This window comes from Lagopus muta, chromosome 2 (genome assembly GCF_023343835.1).
Source record: "Lagopus muta isolate bLagMut1 chromosome 2, bLagMut1 primary, whole genome shotgun sequence".
Taxonomy (NCBI): domain Eukaryota; kingdom Metazoa; phylum Chordata; class Aves; order Galliformes; family Phasianidae; genus Lagopus; species Lagopus muta.
Genome location: NC_064434.1, coordinates 80,143,448 through 80,157,241, shown reverse-complemented (window position 1 = coordinate 80,157,241; position 13,794 = coordinate 80,143,448). Strand labels below are relative to the sequence as shown.

Sequence of the window (13,794 nt, the reverse complement as noted above, 5' to 3'; positions counted from 1 at the left end):
TACCCTGAAAGTCCACTTTGCCCCAGGTCTTCTCCATCCTTGACCCAAAACACAGCTGCTGCAGTATAGCAGCCTCCTGCCCTGCCTTGCCTCATGTCTCCCACAGAAATCCCCACATCTGCAAAGCCTCTGACAGCTGCTCTCAGTCAGCCTCCGTGGGCACAGGGCATGTAAGTGGTGCTCAGCGAGCAATGCTCGAGGCAGTGCAGCCAGACTGGCAGGTTGTCCATAGGTTGCCCTGTGCTTGAGGTCACTACGAGTCCACCGACATCTCCCAGGAGAGGACTGGAATGGTGTGAGCTCATGGCCCAGAAGGAGCTGATGGAAGAGGGGTGATTTGGGAGCTTGGAGTAATGCTAGTTTTTGCATTGGATTTGAGGAGGGTGAGAAGAGCTGGAGAGCATTGGGCAGGGAGCAGATCCAACAGCTCTCTCCTCTCAGACAGCCAGCAAGGGATTAGCTTCATCTCAAACACAGCTTGTTCCATGCTTTTATCCCTGCTCTCTGCCAATCACTGCAGCAAATGTGACACTTTGCACCATCTTCTTGCAAAAACCAGGTCAGGAGTTTCCTCTCACAGATCATTAAGCAATGCCCTGCCACGCTGCAACCCACTCGCTACAGGACTGAAGGGGACATACCAGACCAAAGCCGCCAGCACATCCAGACTTACCCTTGGAGGTGCACCCAAATAACAGCCAACCACTTCTCCTTGTGCTGAACCAGAGGGATGTCTGCTTTCAACTGACACCCTCTCTGCATGTGCTCTGGAGATGTGCACAGACTTAGGAGTGGGTCTTCCAAACCTTTTCACCCTGACAGGGTTCGTGGGCTGCCACCCAAAGTCTGAACTCATGGCATGCCGGCTGAAAGCACTGCTAATGGATATTTGGATGGTGGGACTGATATAAAACACTAAGTCATCTCAACACATTCTAGCTAGGCTTTTTTCTTTCACTAATGTAAGTAGCTAAGATTGCAGAAGCAGCTTGCACTGATGGAGAGTGAAAGAACCTCGTGTCTGTGTGTGAAGTTACTTTGCTCTATGAAGTCCACTACATTATAACCACAGCAGGCAATGCATCCACTCGCAAAGTTCGAAGGATTGGAGAGGCTTCAGGATGGGCACTGATTTCTCATCAGCTTCATTTCCCTAGAAGTTGGAGGTTTACAAAAAAACAAACAAAAGGCCCCAACAAAAACAGTCTCCACTGGAAAGAGGGGAGGAATAAAAGCCAGTTAGCTTTCCAGCAGCAGCTGTGCTTATTCTCAGTGCTGGATGAACATGCTGCATACTGTCATGGGCTCCTCAAAACTCGGCAGTACCTGGAAGTGTTGCATAGGTTAATGATGCATCTGACAGTAGAGCCTTGTTGTGGGCTGCAGGAAGAGGAGCTTGCTGAACTCCACAAGGAAACTGTCCTTCCCCAGGTGAGACAGATGGTGTGAGGAGGGAAGGAAGAAGGGGAGGCCATGAGTCTTGCAGGTTCAGTTCTGTCCTTGGAACTTCGTTTCCCTTTGCATGTAGAAAGGCTGCAGTCCTGTGGGAGAAGTCTCCTCTCCCATTACAGCATAGGTCACTTTTCTCATTAGCTGGCTTTTGAGGGAGTAAACAAGATCACAACCATGAGTGTAATGTTTCCCTTCATGGAGCAGCTGTGATGGAGGCAGCAAAGCAGAACAATTCAACCCATTGCTTGAAAGACAGTAGAAATTCAACATCCGTTCATGTTGGCCAAGTCCCAGTGTGAGCTCTGTGCTTCAAAGCAACACTGCAACAGCACAGTTTGTCTGGCTTCAAGGACAGATCACTCTGAAGAGTTGCTAAGCCATGCTCGCACTGGCATAGCACCACGGGCTTCAAGAAAGTTACACTAGGAATGAATGCAGCCTATGTATGTCTATCTGAAATGTGACTGAACGTCTTTCTCATTTTTCCAGAACACCCATGGAAACAAGAACCCTGAGTGGGCTCATCCCTAAGCCTTTAATGGGCTCCCAGGCCCTGCAGCCTTCAGTCCCCAGGTACACCTGGCTCAGTGGAAATTATAGGCCCACATGCAAGGCAGGAGGCAGTGTTACCAAACAGAGCTAACACCTAAACCGTAACCCATTTCTGTGACAATACGGATCCAAATCGCTCTCATAGAGACCCATCTTCATATTCACACAGACCTCATTGTAACCACTGAATATACATGAAACATGATTAGAAGCCCATGCCACAAGTTGAGAATTACAGTTCTTTGGTAGCACGACTTCTCAGTGCTATTGCCATGTCTCAGAAATGTACCCTACAGATGCTGCAGCAGAGTAGGAGCACATTGCAGCAATTCTGCCCTGCTGGAAGTAAGGCAGCATCCTGGTGAAATTAGACAGCAGTACCAAAGCCATAATTGGAAAGGCTGGAAGGAACGCTTAAAAGGTATTCTTCTTTCCACAAGCTAATCAGCAGGCAATGATTTACTGCCATCACATGCTACCTAACTTTCTTAAAATTCCTCTTAATAAGCCTCATCCTGTAGTCTCCTCCACACAGGCATCCACAAACAGCACTGGAGCCTCTTGAGCATGAATGGAGAAAGCCACCAAAGAGGGCAGAGGTGTGCTGGGCGCTATCTGAGAAATTTCTAGTGTGTGCTGAAAGAGATAAATGGGTGGTGATGTGCCTTGGAGGCCAGCTAACCCAGAGCTCCTCGCTTGCTCATTCTTTCTTTAGTTCATGAAAGCTGGAGAGCTTCTGGCAGCTACACTGGAAGCAAAAGGAAACGCCAAACAGTGCAAATACATTTTCCAGCCTTGTGACAGGGTAGAAGAGCTCTCTTCTAGGGACATGTCAGCGATGTGAAGTGCCAGGACAAGGAGCTGGCAGTGCTCCCACCTCCTCCATCCCAGTGTAAGAGGAAAACTGCGGGCAAGTGCAACCTGAGTCTGATTCCTAGCCCATGGAAAGCTGCAAGGGGTCAATGGCATATTGAAAACAGCAAAGCCTTCTAGAGTGTGGGGCACTCTGCTCCTGGAAGAACCTCATGAAGAAGCCCAGAGAGAGCCAGGGACCAGCAGAACTCTAAAGGGCAGGGCACAGTCCCTCTTCGGAGGACTTTTTGTGCCCTAGGGAAACTAAAATGCCTGCCAAACCTTTGCTGAATCCATCTGTCCAAGGCACCTTGGGGGCTAGCGATACTGCAGCCTGATTTAAGCAATGTGTGGAAGATTTCAAAGAGATTATATTGGAAAGGACACAAATTCCTCACTAGTGACCCAGTGCAGCTCCACTGATTGAACGTCTCCTGATTCACCAGGACATAAAAGCCCATGCACACTGTGAGGACACTCAGCACTGGCTTGGGCTTGCATTATGCCCTTGGAATAAGAAGCACAAGCACCTAGCGAGCCATGGGGCAATCACTGAGCACGGAAATCCCAGGGCAGTCAGTGGGGTGGTATCCACTTCCACCCAGTCTGAATTTGTGCCAATAATATCAGGAACAAAAAGCAGAGGAGGATGTGCCCACACCAGAGAGCTAGTGCTTCCAGGTTCTTATGGAGGCCCTCTTATTTCAGACATCTATGTCTGGTTGTTAAAATAAGGGTAGGTTACAAGACAGAAGCATAACAGAGTAAGATTTTAAGAGATTTTCTGTTCAAACCACTGTTGTTTGGAGCATAGCCCTTGAGATCCAGGAGGACAAACTGACTTGAAGGGCAAGAGATACTGTCCAGGGCACACCAGCACGAACAGCGGAAAAGAACCGCTCTGGAGGCAAAGCCTTACAGATCCTAAGGATGTGATCTCTCAAAGCTTGTCTCTGTATCCTACAGAGATGTGATACATGTTAGAGAAGGATCCTGCAATAGGTCAGTTTCATCACTGGAGATGATTCTCTAACACGGGCTGATCTGGTAGAACAAGACATCTTCACTCAAGACTCCATGACCTGTAGGTGAAGAAATGCAGCATGGCTGAAAAAACAGATCCTTTGTTAATGCCTTGCTGGTTTACTTCTGACAGTGTGAATGTCCAAATGACCACAAGCTAATGGACTTGCTCTTGCGATCCATGACACATTGCTCTTGGCCATCACCTGCCCAGGTGGATGAAGGAAGCGTGATGAGCCTGAGAAGGAGGGCTGTCTTTGCTCCCCATGTCCCCATTCTGGGGTTCCCAACGCTCCAGTGTGTTTTTGCATTTCTCCCTCCCTGCCCCTTAGAATTTCCTGCCAAAACCATGCTGCCAGAAGATTGCAGCTTGGAATGCAGCCAGAAACCAGCCTAATTTTGTGCAAAATTCCCTCTTGCAAACATGCACCACCTTGCTGGTCTACTATCAATAGCTGAACTGCAGCTGAACTGACCAGAGCCTTCCTTGATGCATGTCTAAAGCTACTGGGGGTACGATGGGACCTCCACCAATTGACATGCCAACTTGACATCCACGTGCTGCTGTCCCAGTGCCATCCCTTCCCCTTCCCCAGCTCACAGGGACCTCTCGCTCTCCTTCCAACTGAGCCCTCCTCCAGTCAGCAGATCAGCGTTGCTGCACTCCATTCCACCCGGAGGCACCCAGGGCTGCCTGTCCGTGGCTATCCCAAACAGGCAGTCCTTTACCCAGGGGATGCTGACACTCAGAGTGCCAAAGCTTTCTAAGGAGCTGTACCTGGTGTCCTCCAGAGGTGATGCCTTTCCCAGCGAGAGCATGTAACAGTCGGAGCATGGTCTAAAAAACAAACGGGGAGGGTGGGGTACAAGCTGGGGGTCAGGCGAAGCTGGATTTGTGGTGCTCAGCCTTCTCTCTAAGCTGTCGGTCAGTGCCCCCACCCTGGGTCTGGCTGCAGCAGGGGGAGGAGGGCAGCGAGGTGCAGCAGGGTCTGTCTGCTGGTTGCTGCTTCCTCCAAGCACACGCCAGCCTGGGAATGGAACACCCACTGCAGCACCCCCTCCCATGCCAGGCCTGTCTTTTTCTTCCTCGCTCTGGATCTTGATGCTGTGAATTACGGTTCTAGGATGATTTTTTTTTTTTTTTTTTTTTGCATGTGGTGGTCAATCTAGAGTTCTGTGCCAGGCCAGGGAAGCGCCATCACTCACCCCTCCGGAGGTCGGAGCCACTGCTCCATCCCACCTCGTCCTCCTGGGCCACCTCCCTCCCCAGTGCTCCTCTCTCAAACCCCGCGCTGGCTCAGGCCAGGCCCTCGGCAATGAGATCCCACTGCCCTCCGCCTTCACAGTGAGGTCTCCACACAGGACCCGTTGCGGTGGAGGTGACGGTGGTCGTGGTTCAGGCAGCCTTCATTGCGGTGCACAATGAGGATGGGGAAGTAGAGGGCGTCCTGATAAGGAGGGGGGTCTTCCTCCTCCACCGTCACTTGGCTGGAGAGGCGGGTCTGCTCCGTGGGGCAGCTCTGCTCATTCAGGCTCCCGCTCCGGCTCTGCCAGAGGCAGCTGCGCCGTGAGCCGTACAGGCGGCCCAGCGAGAAGCGACTGCTGCTGAAGGGGATGCGGGGGCTGCCGTTGCAGATGCTCAGGGCGCTGCGGGAGAAGATGGAAGAGCTGCTTATAGTCCTGTGGCACCGCTCGCAGTTCTGCCGGTAGCCCCCGTAGCGGCACGCGGAGTAGCTGGTGCAGCCGGACAGCCCCACCAAGTCCATCAGGACGGCTTCCGAGTAGCTGGGCACCAGCTGCTGGTTGGATCGGATGTGCCACTCCAGCTCGGTGCTGTCCACCGTGTTGACGCGGGGCATCCTCCGGCAGAAGGAGCGCTCCTCAGCCGGTGTCACCGCCACGTAGTCAAACCCAAAGAGTTTCTCCACGTGGTAATGGACGTAGGAAGTGCGGTACTCATTTAGCACCCGCAGGGGCCAGGATAGGGTCAGCAGAGCAGCCACCCAGAAAACATAGTGGGATACGTACCAAGGCAGGTTGTCTGGGTCGGAAAAGGCCACCATGTATTCCTTGAAGTCCACGTTTTTGAGGTGCATCCCCTCCCTGGCCTCCATATAGTCATCCAGGCCCTCGTTCTCGGTGAAGAAGCGGGCCCGCTGGGTCAGGTAGGAGTTCTCCGACTCCACGTTGGCAAAGCTGAAACACTTGGTGAAGCGGAGCCGTGTGGCTGGGTAGCTCTCCAAATCAATGAGGTCCTTGGAGATGTCCTTGACTCCACAGTTGGAATAATCAAACTCGGCCTCTGCCACGTGGGTGTTGACCCGCTCGTGATACACTTGGGTGGTGGTGTAGGCATCCCCATTACGATAGCGGGTCACCTGCCGGGTCCTCCGGACATAGTGGTAGCTGATGGCCTTCCACCAGATGCACGGGGTCGCCTGCTGCATCCGCTGCACTCGCTCATGCACGCTTTCCACATCCACTTTGTACTGCAGCTCGTTGCGGGTGTAGCAGTGCCAGCACTCCACCAAGTATACCACGTAGAGCATCACCAGGAAGGCCAGTGGGATGTAGACGTAGCCATTGGAACAGGGGCTGTCGTGGTACATCATGGACTTGCCCTTGTAGGCACTGTCAAAGGTCAGCCGGGTCACCTTGGTGACGTGGCACCACGTCATGGCTCCCATGCAGCCATACATCAGCAGTGACAGCAGCAGGCATTTCCAGTGGGACTCTCGGCACAGCGACTTGCTGAGAGACTGCTTCACCGGCCGCTGCTGCTCCAGAGGGCCAGGAGAAGGGGAGAGAGAACAAGAGGAGAGGTCAGTAGGCTGGAGGGACAAGAGGAAGGCAAGCAGGCAGCAGGATGCCATGGGGAACAGATGTCAAGCACAGCAAGATGGAAGCTCGTGGATCTCCTCTGCATGCCCCAGCTTTCTGCACCAGTCCCACCAATGCAGCCAGCTCCAATGATGGCTCCTCTCCTCCAAACACCACACTGAACCTCATCCCAATATGTCTGTGTCCCCTTGCACACAAGTCCCCTTTTCCCAATCACTACTCAGTTCAAGTTGCTCCTGCTAGGTCAGCACAAGTGGTCTGGAGCACCTATAGCACAGAGACCTTTGCAGCAGGGAAGGCTTCTGGCCATAGTGATCTTCACCACTTAGCAGCCCACTACACCACTTAGCAGCCCAGAAGCTCCAAAGTGCTTCTGAAATGCTTCAGAAACAACACAAACCGGTGGCTGACTGAAGTGCAGCCACCTCTGGATAGAGAGAAGGCAGTATTGAATAGCATCCTAAAAGATGCTTGGACTGGAAGTGAGGAACACCCCACAGACCTGCAACAGCTCGGAGAAGCGAGACATAAGGGCATGGCTGGCAGCAAATTGTGTGTACTGGGTTTTGACTGAGAAAGCCCATCTTTACAGAAAAACTGCTCTCAGGTCTACAGCGATTATTAAAGGTCAGGATTTCAGCAATAGCACTTCTTAAAGTGATTGCACTGGTGCATTCACAAAGACCCGTGAAATCCCCCTACCTAAGGAAACATCTGACACATTCTCCAATATCCTGAAGTTTTGAATACTGATCCATCATGTTGCTTGTTTGGTCAATGAGACTGACATTATCAAACCCAAAGAAATGACATGCAAAGAAGCAATTTACTTTCTCATACAAAAAGACTTTGTCCAGCATAGATGTCATCCAACACAGCAATCCCCAAAGGTATGTCCCGAAAGAGGTGATGAGAAGCCCAGCCTTGGGCACATGCCACAGATGTCACTAAGCAGCTTTCAGCTTTGCCCATCTTCTCCAACTGCACGCAGCATGGATGGCTTCAGACACTCTTCTCTCTGTATGCCTTGCTTATCCCTTGAGCCCAGCTCCCCTCTGGATGTCAGTGGCTAAAGACATCAGAGCCATGCTGCCTTTTCCTGAGCTCACCTGCGCCTTTGCATTACTGCCAGCTGTAATGTCACCATTCATGGCAACAATCCTCAAGCTTGGCACCATCCCTTCTCTGAAACCTGGATTTGCCAGCAGGCTCACTGCAGAGCCAGGGCAGGACTGAGGATATGTGGAACCCCTGCAGACTACGACTCCACAGTCCAGCCACTGTCCTCCTGTTTCCCAAGCCACTGGATGCCAGAAGCCTGTCATTTGAAGATCCCATAGAACTTAGTGGATTCCCACTGCCAGGAAGGAGGAAGTCATTTTCACTCTTGGTGTGAAAAAGAACATTTTAGGAAGAACCAGAGGTCACAAAGCACTGGCAGGCCTGGAAAAAGATCTAGACCTCTTATTTCCTCCATAAATTCCCCCTTCTCTCGTTGAAGAGCATCCCAGCCCTTACCTTGGTCCCCTGGAGCCCTACACGCCAATCTTTCCTCCCTTATGGGACCACAGCCACAGTGAGCAGCAGGACTGGCTCCAGCCCAACTCCAGCAGAGATTTCTCTCCTGGAGGGAGTGTGCTGTCCTTCCCTGCTGCCTGTCTGTCATGAGTGGAGCAGGCAGCTATGCATCAAACGGATGCTGGCACCAGGAACAGAACAAAGGCACTTCCCTCTGGGGGGTCCCAAGCTTTGGAGGCACTGAGACCTCACTCTGTGGTAACCTGCTGAGAACAAGAGCTAGTGGCAGGGACACAGATCTGAGGAAAGTATGCAGACAGTCCTGCTCTGCAGGCAGCAGTGAGAACTGCAGGTAGCTCTGCCTGAGAGAATAGGCACCCTACACTCTTCCCAATGCAACCCCCAGCTGCAGCAGCATCACATTGGAAAAGATGCGAACTGTGGGAAGAGAACCTGGAGCAGGGAGATGAAGCAGGTATACCTTGCAGAGCTGCCTGACCTGTGTCCTGCTTTCTCAAACCTTCACTGCAATCATGAGGGTCTCGGCCCTGACACAGCACAGCTCTCATGCCACCACTCCAGCAGCTGAAGATTTCCTCTGCCCCAGCTGCCTTCTGCCTTGCAAGCTGTCCCCAGCAGCAGCTGGTGCAGAGCCGGCTGCTGGTCTTGCTCAGCAGAAGGGCAATGCAGCCAGAGCCCTGCAGAGCTCCAGGCAGAGCGTGCTGCAGGTAGGGACCCGGGGCATGGCACCAGGAGGATGATGCAGCCACGGCTCGCTTCCAGGAACTATGTTAGCAGGGCTCTAGTCCACACAGTAGTCTCCTCCTAAGACTACGCAGCATTCAGACACTGCAGCGCTTTTACAGGGTCACACTAACCCCTGCTGTATGTTGTTTACATTCCCATTTTGTTCTAGGCTTTTGAGGTAAAACACATACGCATCAGTGGCACCAGTGGGGCTTCTGAAAGCCGAACAAGTGCCAATAACGGGATACAACTACAGCAGAGCTGGAGGAGGAGCCAGCTGCAGAGCCTAATCCTGGCTGGAAATGCAGCATCTCTGCTCTTCTCCAGGGCTGCACAGGGCTCATGGGAGCACGCAGCCAGCTCCAAGGCTTCCCCACAGAAGCTGCTGAATAAGGTCACCTCCTTGGGCTCTCACCCAACCTTGCAGAAGCCCAGAGCAGCAAATGAAAACATGAAGATGAGAAAGCTGGGGACAGGGAAATCCTTTCTGTCCCAGAATGGTGTCACTCAGAGGAGCGCAGGCTGTGACATAAATGCCACAGTCGCCTGCTTGCTGCAGTCCAGTGGGATGAGGTGAAGGCCTGCCCTGCTCTGCTGCAAGCAGGGTATTCCCGTGTCACCAGGAGCTACTTCCACTGCTCACACCTGAATTGGACAGGGGAGCAAATCTGCTATGCAGGTGTACCCCAACACCTCTGCTGGAGAGAGAATGGAGTCAGCCTTGGCTGGGCCAACACCTCTGTGTGACCCCAACCAACCTCTCACCTTCTCCTGTCCCACTGCACAACCTCCCTAATGCCTGCAAAACACCTTTCTCTGTGCATGTGTGTAAAGTGCATTTGGGAAGGGCAAGGGCAGGTGGATCCCATGGGCCTCACACACAGTCTTCTGACATCACCCTGAGGTGAAAGAAGATGGATCCTTACGCCTGCAGCTGCTGCTTGGGGGAGGACAGGAAAGGACGGTGGGATGACTTATGAGTTGCCACAAATGAAACTGAAATGTCCACAATGCACAGGGCAGAAGCAGCATCCAAGAGGGGCCCATTGCTGAGCTGAGCTCTGTTGAGCACTTGCTGATACTGATACCTGGGGAATCCTTAATATCCCCCTCAAGGGGATAACCCTGCCCAAAACCCTGATGGCCAAGCACATAGCAGAAGTCCCTTTATTGCCCTTACCTCTGGGGTCCTGCAGCTCTGTTGAGCACTGAACAACACCAGAAGCGCTGCAGGACCCTGACACTTCTAAGACCTGCCACCATCCTCCTGTGCTCTGTGCAAACAATGGCCACTGCTGCTCAGAAGGATCCCAGCTGGGCCCAAATGACACCTCACCATCACAGCTCAGGAACCGCTTCCCTGGAAGCAGCAGCTGCTTCGGCCCAGGCTGGCAGTGCTGCCAACTGCAGAGCAAAAGGAAAAGCAGAATATCTAGGAGGCAGGGAACCCTGCCAGCAGTCAGCTCCTGCGACGGGCCCAAGGTCTCCATTTTACAATTGGAAGAGAACCAGTTCCTTCCATTGCATTCCATCTCAGCAGTAGGATGAGGGAATTTTTTAGCTTGTCCTCAGGCTGAAGAGCCTGTGTCTTGACATTTCATAACCTGATGGGTGGAAATGTGTTGCTGAGAGAGATTCAGTGCGGCACTGCTAAGTGTAGGTGTATGCCTGTGATGCCAACAGGAAGCAGGTGCTTGGATGGAACAGCAGCTCCTCTACAGCTAGCTCTGGCTCACTGTGTGCCTTGCTGCGATGAGCCAAAGGGCCCTGGAGACTTACGGGGCTCCTAGGTACAGTGACCTGAGACATAGAGATAAGGCACCTTCAGACAGGACAGATCTCATTTCCCCTTTTCCAGACCCCAAACATCCATGTAAGGAGAAGATGCAGCCTCCCTCTCCCCATGGCAGCTCCATGGCAGTTGCTGACTGAGGGAAGCGAGCCCTTAGCCCCATGCAACCAGGTCACAGACTCCAGCCCTGCTGTCTGCTCCCACTGAGCACAACCATACTGACAACATGACTAGCAGCCACTGCAGAGCCAACACAGCCTGGTCCACCTTCTCATGACTGTGAGGCCGGGGATGCTGGAGGCCAAAGATTCTCACCCATGCTGCACTTGTGTCATCCAACCCAGCTCTTATGGTGGCACCTCTTGGAAGGCAACATGCTCCCTTGGACATAGCACTGGCAGGGCACAGGAGACAAGAGACCACGTCCAGGAGTGATACATGCATGTATTTGCCCTACTGAAGCACCATGCTGCTCAGGTTCTGTCTGGAGCCCCGGGGCTCAGGGGTTGTTGGACAGCAGCAGGAAACGGGAGCTGAGGAAGAGCCTCAGAGTACACTCTATGTGCACAGCTCCCCAGACCTTGAACTTCGGCATTCCTTTCCCACAGTTATTTATATCTGAATACACGACTGTATATGTAGGACAACTCCACGCGCACGTATGTTCTCCCCAAGCCGAGGAGGCAGAGAACACGGCACTATGCAGCACCGCCAACCGCAGCTCCCGGCAGCAGCGGACGGCGATGCGCAGCCCCGCGCACCCCCACCGCGCTGCCCTTCGCCGCCTCCCGCAGGTGAGGAGCGCTCCGCTCTCCCTGCGATGCCGCTGCTCTCCAGGGACCGCCGTGGCCCCTAATCCCCATGGGAAGCCCGATCTGGGGGTGGGACAAAGAGGCTCACCCCACTGCCGGCCGCGTCTTCCCCCGCATCCCCCCAAGGCAGGGGCGAGGAAGAGGGGGACTCGTTTTCCCAAGCACGGCCACCTCTCCCCACTGCAGCAAGCCAAAGCCTCGCGCTCTCCTTTTGTGACGGTCCCCGTTCCTCCCCCCATCCCCGGCATTCACATCCAGGCTCCGTTCCCGTCTGCTGCGCTCCTTCCAGCCGCGCCGGGGCCGGGCCGGAGCGAGCGGGTGCGGGCGGCACCGCGGGGCAGCGGGGCCGCGGCAGGGGAGGGGGCTTCGGGGGTCCGTACCTGTGCGGGCACGGCGCGGCGCGGCTAGCGGCGGGGCGGTCAGCGAGCGCGCCATGCAAAGCCGGCCCCATGCAGACGGGTAGGGTGGTTGGGGGCACCTCACCTCCTCTCGGACCCCCTCCGCTTCCTCCGGCGGAACCGACGTGCTGCTGCCTCCTTCGCTGGCCGCGGCCGCCGAGGCCGGGGGGGACATGGCGGCGGCGGGGGCTCCCCGCTGTCGTCGCCTCCGGCTCCGGCCCGCAGCCGCATTATCCCGCCCGCCGCCGGGCGCTGCCTCCCCGGTCCCCGGGCGGGCGGCGGGGCGGGCGGCGCGGCGGCATAGCCCCACCGCGGCACGGCTCCAGCCGCGGCACGGCGGCAGCGCTCGCCGCCCGCCGGCCCCCGGCCCCGCCGCAGCGCAGCGGAGGGCGGGCGGAGCCGCGGTGGGAGGGACGCCGTGGAGGGGGACGGGGACAGAGATGGAGGGGGGCGGGGGGGGGGAGCGGCGGGTCACCTTGAGGAGGGGATGCGGGGAGCGCCGCACGGCCGCCCCGAGCCCCTGGGCAGCGGAGCCGCACGGGAGAGCCCCGCTGCCCGCCTCGCCGAGGGCCCCCGCTCCCGGTTGGGAAGAGCGACGTGCGGGAGCTCTGGCTGCGTTTTGCCAGTTCCTGGGGATAACTTGGCTGGAGGTTGTCATGCGGCCAGCTGGCACTGCTGGCGCCGCCTAACAGATCCCGGATCGGGACTGGGAGACAGCAGCATCCTCAGGGGATGCACGCAGCGCAGGAAGGGCCCAGATCCAGATACTGCAGGTACAGACCTGCCTCCATGCCAGCCTTGGGAAATACGTGTCTGACTTTTCATAGGATCATAGAATCACAAAGGTTGGAAAAGATCTCTAAGATCATCTCGTCCAACCACCAACCCATCCCCACCATGCCCACTAACTGTGTCCCTCAGTGCCACATCTGTGCATTTCTTGAGCACCTCCAGGGACAGTGACTCCATAACCTGGATTTCCCCACATAAGCTGCAGAATTTGCTGGAAATTGCTTCACTTTTTGCAAGCTCTGAGGCTCAGCCTTGGGGCTGGGATGCGTGTTTTCTCTGCTGCCTGGGACAAGAAAAGGAAACATCTGTAGGCCTCATGATCTCACTCGAGGAGACCTGGGAGAACTGCAGCCACTGCTTCCCGTGGGGACAGGTGTGGCAGCGGGGTGATGCATGGGAGCTGCCTTCCAAAGAGGCTGGGATGGATTTCCTCTCTCCGTTCCCCTGTTTCCATGGGAACAGCAGCACGCAGGAACAGCCTGCTCTGAATTTCACTGCCTCTTTTTCAGGCACCCCTTTCCCAATCCTGCAGGCAGGTTTTGGCTCCCAAAGGGTGTCAGCCATCCTCTGTGCTGATTCCTGAGCTGCCGAGGAGAACTCAGTGTTGTGTGCACCATGGCACAACCTATTCCAGCCAAGGTGTCTGCAGCAACATCAAGCATTATCACACGCACACTAGCAGACATTTGCAGATCATCTGCATGCATATATGCATTGCTGCTTTGTACAGTGATGGGGACTCCTGAGGGAAGTGACATCAGCTGGACCAACAGGAGTGTGTGAGACGATTGTCCTCCAGGATCAGTTGTTCTCTGTTCACTGTTGTTCTCCCAGATGTGGGAAAGTCACCCAAAAAGTGTGGATGGAGGAGAAAAAGAGTGGTACAGGTCTGCATCTTTGTATTCAGACCACGGTGGCTTTTACTCCAGTGAATTTGTCCATTCACTGTTGAATCAGTGGTAAATTTTGACTCTGACATTCTGCACGTACGCTGGCAAGGAGTTCCTCAATAGTA

The 13,794-nt window shown here is 54.6% G+C and overlaps 1 protein-coding gene across 1 annotated transcript; it reads right to left on the bottom strand.

Annotated features, from left to right (window-relative positions):
• Positions 1–5,003: 5,003 nt before the first annotated feature.
• Positions 5,004–12,264, bottom strand: TMEM151B (transmembrane protein 151B). The gene is made up of 2 exons (XM_048935587.1): positions 12,073–12,264; positions 5,004–6,656 (listed from the first exon to the last, which is right to left on the bottom strand). Exons 1-2 carry the CDS (start codon positions 12,160–12,162, stop codon positions 5,220–5,222), a joined length of 1,527 nt encoding a protein of 508 aa, XP_048791544.1. The 5' UTR covers positions 12,163–12,264; the 3' UTR covers positions 5,004–5,219.
• Between the last annotated feature and the right edge of the window lie 1,530 nt (positions 12,265–13,794).